Source organism: Alosa alosa, chromosome 6, assembly GCF_017589495.1.
Source record: "Alosa alosa isolate M-15738 ecotype Scorff River chromosome 6, AALO_Geno_1.1, whole genome shotgun sequence".
Taxonomy (NCBI): domain Eukaryota; kingdom Metazoa; phylum Chordata; class Actinopteri; order Clupeiformes; family Clupeidae; genus Alosa; species Alosa alosa.
In genome coordinates this window covers 34145871-34156144 of record NC_063194.1, presented here as the reverse complement: position 1 = coordinate 34156144, position 10274 = coordinate 34145871, and the positions used below count along the sequence as shown (strand labels likewise).

Genomic DNA, 10274 nt, shown 5'->3' with positions numbered 1-10274 from the left:
AAGGGTGGCCTTACCGCGAAATGTGAAACAGCAAGCAAATCCACTTTGTTGGCAAGAGAAATGGGCATCAGTACTAAACGGATTAAATCACAAGTAATGACATAAAACTGTTCTCTCATTAACATACACAGATGCTGTAGAGAGCAAACTGCTGTTTTACAGAGAAAAGCCAAACAGCCTGCTGACTTTCTCACGACCAACCAAGCGTTCGATCATTTTTCTTTCCAATCAGTGCGTTTTGGACGTTAAGACAGTAGTGACAGACGGGCTTCACTGTCAACAGGTTACCATTGAGAATGATTTATTACGTGCGTGCTACCAACACAAAGCGTCGTCAGTTCCTGTCAAAGAAAACGGACTTTGCCCATTCCTCTACTTTTGGCTTGCAAATAACTTCCTTGTTAATCCAGCAAACAGGCTAACATTATGCAAATAGTTGCTTAGCATGCTAGTTAGTTCCCCTCTTTCACAAACTATACATGCCACAATCGACACACTTTAGACATAATTCACCAGTCAACATTAAGTTACTTACTTGTTTCTTCCCAATCAGATTAGGTCGGCTTCTCAAAATCAAGGGGATGCAAAGAACTAAGCCAATAAGCTAGCTATTAGAGTTTCACCATGCAGATACGTTCTCCTTAACGCTCCACAACTTTTCCTTAAAGTCCGCTCTGTAGCCTATCAATACGCTTCTTCAGGGCAGCTTATTTCGCTGTTTGTATCATTCGGAGACGCGAGCTCTGAAGTCTGTTTCGGCGGATTTGAGCTGTCACATGGTAAGCTACAGCCTAACGGTGGAACCGCTAAAATCTGCATCACTTTTTCCCTGTACCACAAAAGGCGATGGGTGGGGTTTCTACGCCGGATGAAGTACAGTCATTCTGTCCGTAGGCACTGTGGCACACAGGCCTTGACTATAATTCTTGACTGGTTCTGGACCGGTCCGACAGGATCAGAACCAACCAGATCCATTTCAGAGTTAGATAGGCTTTAAATAGGCTTACAGAAGCCAAACAAGCCAGGCCCCTACCATTTTTTTTACTTACTTTACATTAGTTGGTGTCATAGCCAATTGGAGCATAACATTCACAACTCTAAATTAGACTATAAATGACTAATGAATTGTAGCCCTATAGCCTACTATGCAGTAGCCTAGTTTGAGTAGGCCTAGTCAAAAGCACAATAGGCCACCTCTAGCATCCCAGAAACTGAATCGCAGGACTGAAAGTTATGGATCGATAGCACAAACCCCAGAATTTACACACACTCTCTCACACACACAGACACACACACACACACACTCATAGCAAAAAAATGTCAATGCGAAGATACAAGTAAAGATACAAACCAGAAAAACAAGCTGACAGGTAACATGATATGGAATGACAGCAATGCTTCAGTCCCATTGTTCTTTTCAGGTCTAACTTAGAAAAGATGACACGAGAGATTCGTACCAAACCAGCTTAGTTGGAAAACACAAACAGAGCTAAGGGATAGAAAGAATGATCTGGATTTGCCTCAATTGGATTTCTTTTATGTGTCTGTTTCATCTCTCCATGGGACAAGCACGTGGAGTTGACCAGTGTAAGTAAACCTGCTGTGAATACTACGTTGTCTAACTGATCATTTAACACTGCCTAATCCCTTTGGAGAATATGGAGACACAAAATGAATGATTGCAGTTTGGTCTTTTCATTGTAGCCCTATATTGTGAAAGCTGCGTAGAGACTGCCAAAGGTGAGTGCAGGCTAAACATCTAATCAGTCATGATGATAAGATGGCCATAGGCTACTGTATAGGCAACCAAAAGGTGAACTGATAAAAAAATAAAGATATATCTGTTTCTTGTTTGTCTTTAAGAGATTGAAAATGTCATGGGAAAGGCAACCTCATCTGATAGGCTCAGCGTTATTGAGCATGTTGTGAGGGGGAATTTGTGCCAGAAACATAAGCGTAAAGACATGAAGACATCGTGCATACACCTTTTTGGTGAGCTGAGCTGGTCATATGACTGATTGTATAGGCCAAACATTTATGATAGCATGCATTAAAGTTCAAATGAAATGTCAAATGATTTATTTTTAGAAATTCACCATGAGAAGTTTCGGACAGAGATGCTGACTGGAAACTCTCAACACTTGGAAATTCGCCTGTGCTACGAGCTTTCTCTGGCCTGCGTGGGAGTTAAACGTCTATCGCAGGTGTCACACTGTTTGCATATCTATATCTATCTATCTATCTGTCTGTCTGTCTATCTATCTATTCATCTATCTATCTATCTATCTATCTATCTATCTATCTATCTATCTGTCTGTCTGTCTGTCTGTCTGTCTATCTATCTATCTATCTATCTATCTATCTGTGGGTAAATTGGGAGATCAGGTAAAATGGTTTTACATCTTGAGCTCTTTTATTAGTAACCAATCATGTTATTACATGGTAAGTAAATGCCCTTTATAATATACAATAATTGTCATTGGTCTGAGATAGCAAGGATAGGCAGCGTTAAGACTGTTTAGGTTATTATCAAAATATGTTAGCGATAGGGCCTACACATACTTTTTTTAAATGGGAAAGGGTTTCAAGTACCTGCACATCAGGTAAATTAGGACAAAATAATCAGCTAAAATGGGACATGTTTTTAGGTAAATTTTAGTGGGAGCCTAGCCTGGGTTTTGGAGCCATAAAATCTGTGCTGATTACAGTAATTTTGTCAATTAAAAAATATTGAAGAAGGTGCAATGAGTGTCACAATAGTCCAGAATGAACCATGATTACAGTAAGAAGGCTATCATTAGCATAGCCTAGCCTATCCCTCTCTCTACACATGCTTATGCACACCTGGGCTATTAGGGACTTTGGAGACCTTAGACAATGCGGGACTAGGGGCCCCTTCAAACATCCCTGCTCCCTTCTCAACCCCTTGCCCCCTTCGCAAAATGCCTGACAAAGAGCCAGGGTGCTTAAAACATTGCTATGTTTTTAAAGTAATACAGTTTGTATTTTTGGAGCAATTGCAGTGTGCAGACCACCATTCTTCCACTGTCTGGCCCCTGCGGATAAACTACTTTGGATGTGCGCACCCACTCTCCAAAGTCCCTTGCAAACCACCCATACACCCTTTTTAAAACATAACTGTCCCATTTTAGATAGATAGATAGATAGATAGATAGATAGATAGATACTTTATGGATCCTCAAGGGGAAATTCAAGAATTTACAATTTACTGACCACGACTGTTCCTGAACATGTCACCAGAGTGAAGTAGCCTGGGTTTTAGTAGGCCTATTTACCCCTATATTTATATAAAGATCCTTATGAACCAGTGGTCTATTCTTCGTTGACAGGCGGATAAACGTACCTTTGAAGAGGATGACATCAGAACCTTACTACATGCGAACAAAGACCGAGTGCGCACCACGCGGCCGTTGGCTGAAATGAATCAAAAGGATGAGCTGTGAAGTTGGAAAAAGTTGGTCCAAAGCAAGCCGAGAATAAAGAACGGGCGCCATCTACTGGCTATTGCTGTTACACCTTATCATACACCTACCTATTTCAACATGCATTTTTTTTATATATATAATGTATAATAAATGAGATTAGTAAACTCTTGTCTCTGGTGTGTTACATTTGAAATAATGCAATTATTTTGTCATTGACATCTGTTAGATCCACAATCTGTGCGTCAAAGCAGCATGTGTGGGCTATGCCCCTGTCTATTTTTTCTCAAATGGCCTTCTTATTGTATTGTATGTATTTGGTCTTTCATAGCAATACACATTTAAGGGGTTTAGGTTTACCGTCCACCGCTACAGGATGGGTAGTTGGCAGTTTTTTTTGTGGGAGGCGCTGTTGTCAGTCAGTCACCCACCGACGGAAGGCAACTGTGTGTGTGTGTAACGTTAGCTAAAATTGCCACGAATTAGGTGGGTCTGTATGACGGCCCATCGGATAATATGAAAATAAAATGCCATCGAACCTCTTAAGACAAGTAACAATGTGAATCCAGTGATTATGGAACTTTGATGGAATTTTGGATCCCTAATGAAGGTAGGCTTCTAGGTCCTAGGCTGGTGGACGCAGGAAACATCAGGATTTCGCGCCAGCTTGCAACTGCTCAATCGAGCGAACCTGAAAAATAAATCACGCTTGCAAATATTTTAGATGTAACAATAAACGTTAATTAACTATTGGAGTTCGGCGTGTATTTGTTCTCTGTTCGCTTTCGAAAATGTAGTTATATGTCATTTAGCCGCACTTGCTAGTTGTGCGGGGCCAGTAACGTTATTAGTTAACGTATTTTGACAAGACTCCAGTCCCATTTATTGTTTTACGATATACTTGACGTTGTGTGATGTCAGCGTGGCTATACGGTTTAGCCATACGGAACATTTTTCGACTAATATTCGTGTTTTTGGTTTAAATACATTCAGCAGGACGACAAAGAAACGCTGCTAACGTTACAGATGTTCAGCCTTGCTTTAGCTAATCAGTTAGCAGCGACGAATGTTGGTCAATGATAGGCTACTAGGGCAGTGGGACACCAAACGTCATGTCGAGGTTTGTAGTATAACGTTACCTTACGAAAGGCAATTAATAGGTAACAAAATTACTCCACTGTCCTGATTGGCATGTCCTTCTATGAATATTTCTGGCTGAAGTCTTGGGCACTGCCCTTGCCTGTTCAGCAATACCATCGACAGATAGCCAGTCTGTGTTTATTTTGCGATTGCTGTTGGTTCAGAGCACATCAGGAAGTCCGAGAAGCTTTGGAAACAGAGTGTAGTGTATCTGATTTTATTTTTATTTGCTGTGTAAGGTCAGCGTCAGCGATGGAGAACTACGAGGAGTTCTGCTTGCGGAGCCTGTCCAAGCTGCAGTCGGAGGGGAAGGGAGAAACGATGCGCTCCGTCTCGCCGACACCTGGCCAATGGCTGAAATCCTCAGTCATCTGTATCCACGGCAGAACTATACTGTCACCCCGGGTATGTGAAGGGGGGGACGCGGTAATTGGGGGTAAATTACTTTGTTCTGCATTAGTATCGTACTGTTGCCAGACATGCGAACATAATGTGTTAATTATAAGCTGGTAGTATGCACAGGGGGTTTGTAAACATTGTCATCACAGAGTTGTTCTTGGCGTTGCTATATGCACATAGTTGCGTGGAGACGATGAACCAACTGAACAACTGTTCAGTCATAGTCTGTCAATGGTGCAGTAAGTTCCGATCCCGATGCCTCCATTTTGATGATATGTATGGCCAAATAATATAAAAGTCTGCTTCTGATCCATGTGACTAAACATGAAGCATTCGAGGTCAACTTCCTCTCTGAGAAAGGATGTTGTCAAGTTGTTTATTGTTGCATCAACTGGTCACTAAAGTGCTAGTTTTAGTCACAGTGCTTGAGAAAACCCTAGCACTTACAAAGTCTAGTGGTGTTGACCCAGTGTATTTTTGAAAGTGATGATAATGAAAGATGGCCCTTGTTGGCAATGTTGAGTTAATGTAATCTATTTAGCTCACCAGAGGACATGGCAACTGATTAGGATTTGATTACTGCTCTCTCTGTGAGAGATGCCATTGATCAGGATGGACAGCTGGAGTAGACGGAGTCATGTGGGTCTGTTTCCTGCTGACTACAGCCTAATGCAGTCTATCAGAGACTAGGCCTACATATCAATATCAGCATTTAAGTTTACTGCACGGATCAGCATTACTTTGCAGTGCACAGTACAGAGGAAACTGGCTGCATTTTCACAATTATCTTTAAGTCTAGATAAAAGGGCTCTGTTTACCATGAGCCTCTGTGGCTGTTCCCCATCGTTAATCCCCAAGGGCCGGACTGAAGGAAGAGCTAGACAAATAAACTGGAAGTTGGAAAGAGAGCTCATGGCTGGCATAAATGAGAACTAGGCTTGTGTCTATGAACTTGCAACCTGACTGCTATTACACAGTGCTGCTTGATGAGTGTGTTGTGTGTGTGTGTGTGTGTGTGTGTATGTGTGTGGTCTCTTGCCAGCTGACTGAGGAGCAGCGAAGAGAGATGTGTGTGTATCGGCAGAGAGCTGCTGAGAAGGAGGCCGAGAGAGAGGTTCTGTGCAGGAGTAGCCTGCTCACACAGGTGCAGAATATTCTGGACATTGCTCAGGTGAGGACTCACTTAACACACAGCTACAACAACGTACAAAGCCACACACACACACACACACACACACACACACACACACACACACACACACACACACACACAGTGTTTCCCATACATTGACTTATTTGTGGCGTTCCACCACAATATAAACATTGACCACCACACAATGATTTTCCAGGTTGTACTAAATTGTGCTTAAATCTGGTAGGCATCATAATCACGCTGTGCTAATTTGTTAAAAACTGTTGTATTCAAGGTAATTCTGCAAACCAACCACTACAAATGGAATTCAATTCTCTGGGAAACACTGCACACACACACACACACATATACACACACACATGCTAATGAATTACTGTGCTAAACTGTCTTGACAGTGGCCCTCCATACCATAGCTTTGATACAATGTTCAACCTTGACTGAAAAACCGGCTAATAGATTAGTAAATAAAAAAATACTAGAAAAAAAAACTGCTAAAACACACTAATAGATTTTTACTATTTCAGTTAAAACATACCATAGAGCTGACACATTTATCTTGTGTTGCTTACTCACACACACACACACACACACACACCACACCACACCACACCCCACCACACACACACACACACACACACACACACACACACACACACACACACACAAAACTCACACACAGTGTGCTAATGAATAACTGTCTTGACTTTTGACAATGGCCCTCCATACCATAGCTTTGATACAACGTTCAACCTTGACTGAAAAACCGGCTTAGCTTGTTCTTGAATGAACAGCAAGAAGAAGATGTCTGTACGAACGTGTTAACGTGTTCCGGGACTGTTATCTTTTGAGGAATGGGTCTAGGGTTTGAGAAAGGTCTGCTGAATTACTGTAGAATTACTGTCTTTTATTAACTCCGCCAGATGGATGCTTTGCATTTGCTCCGCATGTCCATCTGGGAACTTTCTGTTGGAGAACTTTTGGGAAGGGGCGGAAATACTGGTTAGCTGATTGGATAAACCATCTGTCTATCACCACCTATGTTGGTTATCGACGGGCCAAATCAACCAATTAGATGAACGAAGTGTCTAATGCCTTCGTTTAACATACAATTAAGTTAGGTAACAAAACTAACATTAACATTTTTTAACTTACCATTTGTATGTGACATGAACCTAATCAACGACAATTCCCATCAAGTTTTTACGGTAGGCCCTACACTTCTGAAGAAAGTATATTCCTCCATTAGGGACTGGAATCGGCCGTGGAGGATGTCTGTGTCGTTCATTCCTCCCAGCTGCATGGCTGAGACTCATAGCTTCACAGCTTACCCAGGAATACTTTCTAATTTGAATAAAACTTGCGCGATAGCTATGCTCATCTCATCTGTGGATGACGTCATGTTGTTTGTTGCGTCACACCTAAACCCGCCTCAAAACCAACGCTGATTGCCCGTTCATTTGGTGAATGAAAGGAAAGTTGCCAGACTGATCTGCGAGTGGAAACCTGAAGCTCGCGAGATCAGGATGGTCTCACGTGGCTAGTCTTTTATTCCTGTTCAACTGAATTTGAGAAAACAAAAGACTTTTGCACACCTTCTGCACAGGTGTGTCGGAGAAGACCTGAGGTCGACTGACAAGGAACTTAGAGACTCCCGCACACTGTTTGTCTTGCGAAAATTAATTTAATAAACAATGTTTCTGTCCTACGACCATCCTCAGATTATTCTCAGGTTATTTTACAAATAGGCTGAGGAAGATTGAAGGACCCAAACATTGTTTATTAAACTGATTTTACAACAGAAACTGTGCGCCAGTCTCTATTCCTGTTCCAACTGAATTCAATCTTTTAAGAGTACTTAATTGAGTGTGTGTGTGTGGGGGGGGGGCGTTTAAGTTGTTCACATTATGCATCAGCACGATATGTTTTCTTTCCCTGCAGAAACGCAAAGTGCTCCAGCTGTCCGAGGCTCCAAATTATTCCGTGAAGCACAGTCCTCAAACCGAGCTGCAGCTCAGAAGCTTCCCCCAGGGCTCAGACCAGCAGTGCCTGCCCGATGGAAGGGTAGTGGTGACGGACACCGCCCACCAGGTGGTGCCATTTGCTCTCCGGCTGAGGGAGGTGGAGGTGAGGACCGAGGAGGAGGAACAGGAGGCGGACGATGATGAGGAGGAGGAGGAGGAGGAGGAGATGGAGGAGGACAGTATGGGAGGTGAGATGAGTCTGCAGAGCCTACTGCGGAGGTCACGCGAGTACATGGAGCGCGAGCAGGGTCGTGGCACAGGGTCAAAGGTCAACTGCAACAGTGCCAGCGGTGCCAATGCCACCAGGCCGGTGGCCGCTGTGGCCAATGAGAGCCTGTCCGACAAAGAGAACGAGAATGGAAGTCCTGTCGGCGAGACAACGTCGCAACGTCAAAGCCCCGAGTCTTCCGCTGCCACAGTCCAACGGCAGTGCCGGGACGAGAGCGTGCCCACCGTGGGTCCACGTGGCTCTGCCGAGTCGGTGCCAAGCGGGCAGTGGGCCCGGCTGTGCCAACCCGAGCCCAGTCCGACCCTGCGCCCGCACCGCGGCAGACCCAGGCCCGTGTCCACCGGCGACCTCCTCTTCGCCTTCCCCGCCACCGTTGACATCGGCGCGGCTCGCCCGAAGGACATCGGTGTCGCCTCGTGGCTCACCATGGACCAGAGGTCGCCGGACCACGCGTCCAGCGCCAGCTCAGTGGCCGGGAGCCGCCGTGCCAGCAACACTGGCCCCAGTCCGGTCAGCGAGGCGGCGGGCATCGTGGGTGGTGCTGGTGCTTCTGGCGGACCGAACCCACCAGGTCCAGAGGGCTTCCGGCGGAGGTGCCACACCCTGGACAGCCAGATCTGCCCGCCCATCGACCGCAGTCAGGAGCGGCTCCCGCGCTTCATGGCCGGCGTGGCCCAGAGGCCCTCCGCCCGCAGGTCTCCGCCTGGACCTCTGTACCCGGGCCAGGGGCAGGACAGCCCCGTGCCTGCCCTCCTGCGGAACCACCCTCTGACCCCTGACCCTGTGACCTCTCAGGTCAGGCAGCGGCTGGACAGTGAAAGCGATCATGAGAGCAGGCGTGCCAGCCTCCTGAGCACACCTGTGGAGGAGAACCGCACAGGTGAGGCGGTGGACTATCACATGATTAGATAAAGACTAGCGATTATGAAAAGATGCTTTTCTGTTGATTGTTTTCTCTTAAAGGAGAATTCCGGTGTGATATTGACCTAAAGTGTATTGAAACATGATACCGAGTGTGAACGTATGTCTCATAGCCCATCTTGGCTTGTCCCCTGCACTCCAAAAATCTGGCTAGTTAGCCCGATGCTACCAACAGCTTTTTTAATAGTGGTGCTTGACATCCGGACTAGCCATGCTAATAAATCACTGTTTTACACCCATTTACGAGGCTCAATGCATCTCCACACTTCATTGGTAGACTTCCGAGGGCCCTGACATTTAAAAGCGAGACATTGAGAACTTTGAAAAGCACTGGTAGTTTACTTACAAGACGATTTATACAGACAGTATCTTCCGCGAGTTTAGCGTTTGCAGCCATCTTGAATTTAGTCAATAAATTCCGAACAGCGGTAAGAATGAACAGGTATGATAAGGGATCAGATTCCAAAAAAAAAATTAATTAGGGTGGAAATGCATGGATTCCAGTTGCTGCTACTGGAAGAAACTGGAATCCATGCATTTCCACTGAATTATTTTTGGAATCTGATCCCTTATCATACCTGTTCATTCTTACTCGTCGATGCCGAAGAACCACTATTGAAAAAGCTGTTGGTAGCATCGGCTAACTAGCGCCAGATTTTAGAGTGCAGGGGATTGTAATACCTGCTGAACTACATCAGTAATGCCTAATAATTTAAGTGGCAGAAATCATGCTAAAATACAGGATTTGTTTCTACATTTTTCAGTGTTTGATCGCTAGTTGTTCATTTGTGTGTGTGTGTGTGTGTGTGTGTGTGTGTGACAGATGCAGTGGATGCTGTTCAGTGGAGAGTGCAGGCTCTAGAGGAGGAGCATGCTTTTCAACTCTCCCTGCTCCTCGCAGAGCAAGAGAGGGAGCAACAGCGCCTCCGCCAGGTCAGGCACTCAAACTACACCCAGTTACTACAGAA

General features: G+C 44.7%; 1 protein-coding gene across 2 annotated transcripts in view; it reads left to right on the top strand.

Annotated features, from left to right (window-relative positions):
• The first annotated feature begins 3877 nt into the window (after positions 1-3877).
• The window catches only part of LOC125295749 (centriolar coiled-coil protein of 110 kDa-like), a 20398-nt gene continuing 14001 nt past the window's right edge, over positions 3878-10274 (top strand). For both annotated transcript variants that reach the window (XM_048245191.1, XM_048245192.1), the window contains exons 1-5: positions 3878-4053; positions 4823-4988; positions 6025-6153; positions 8074-9265; positions 10130-10239. In XM_048245191.1, coding sequence (XP_048101148.1) covers positions 4836-4988; positions 6025-6153; positions 8074-9265; positions 10130-10239 — 1584 coding nt within the window. In that variant the 5' untranslated portion in view covers positions 3878-4053; positions 4823-4835. The remainder of the gene's footprint in view (positions 4054-4822; positions 4989-6024; positions 6154-8073; positions 9266-10129; positions 10240-10274) is intronic.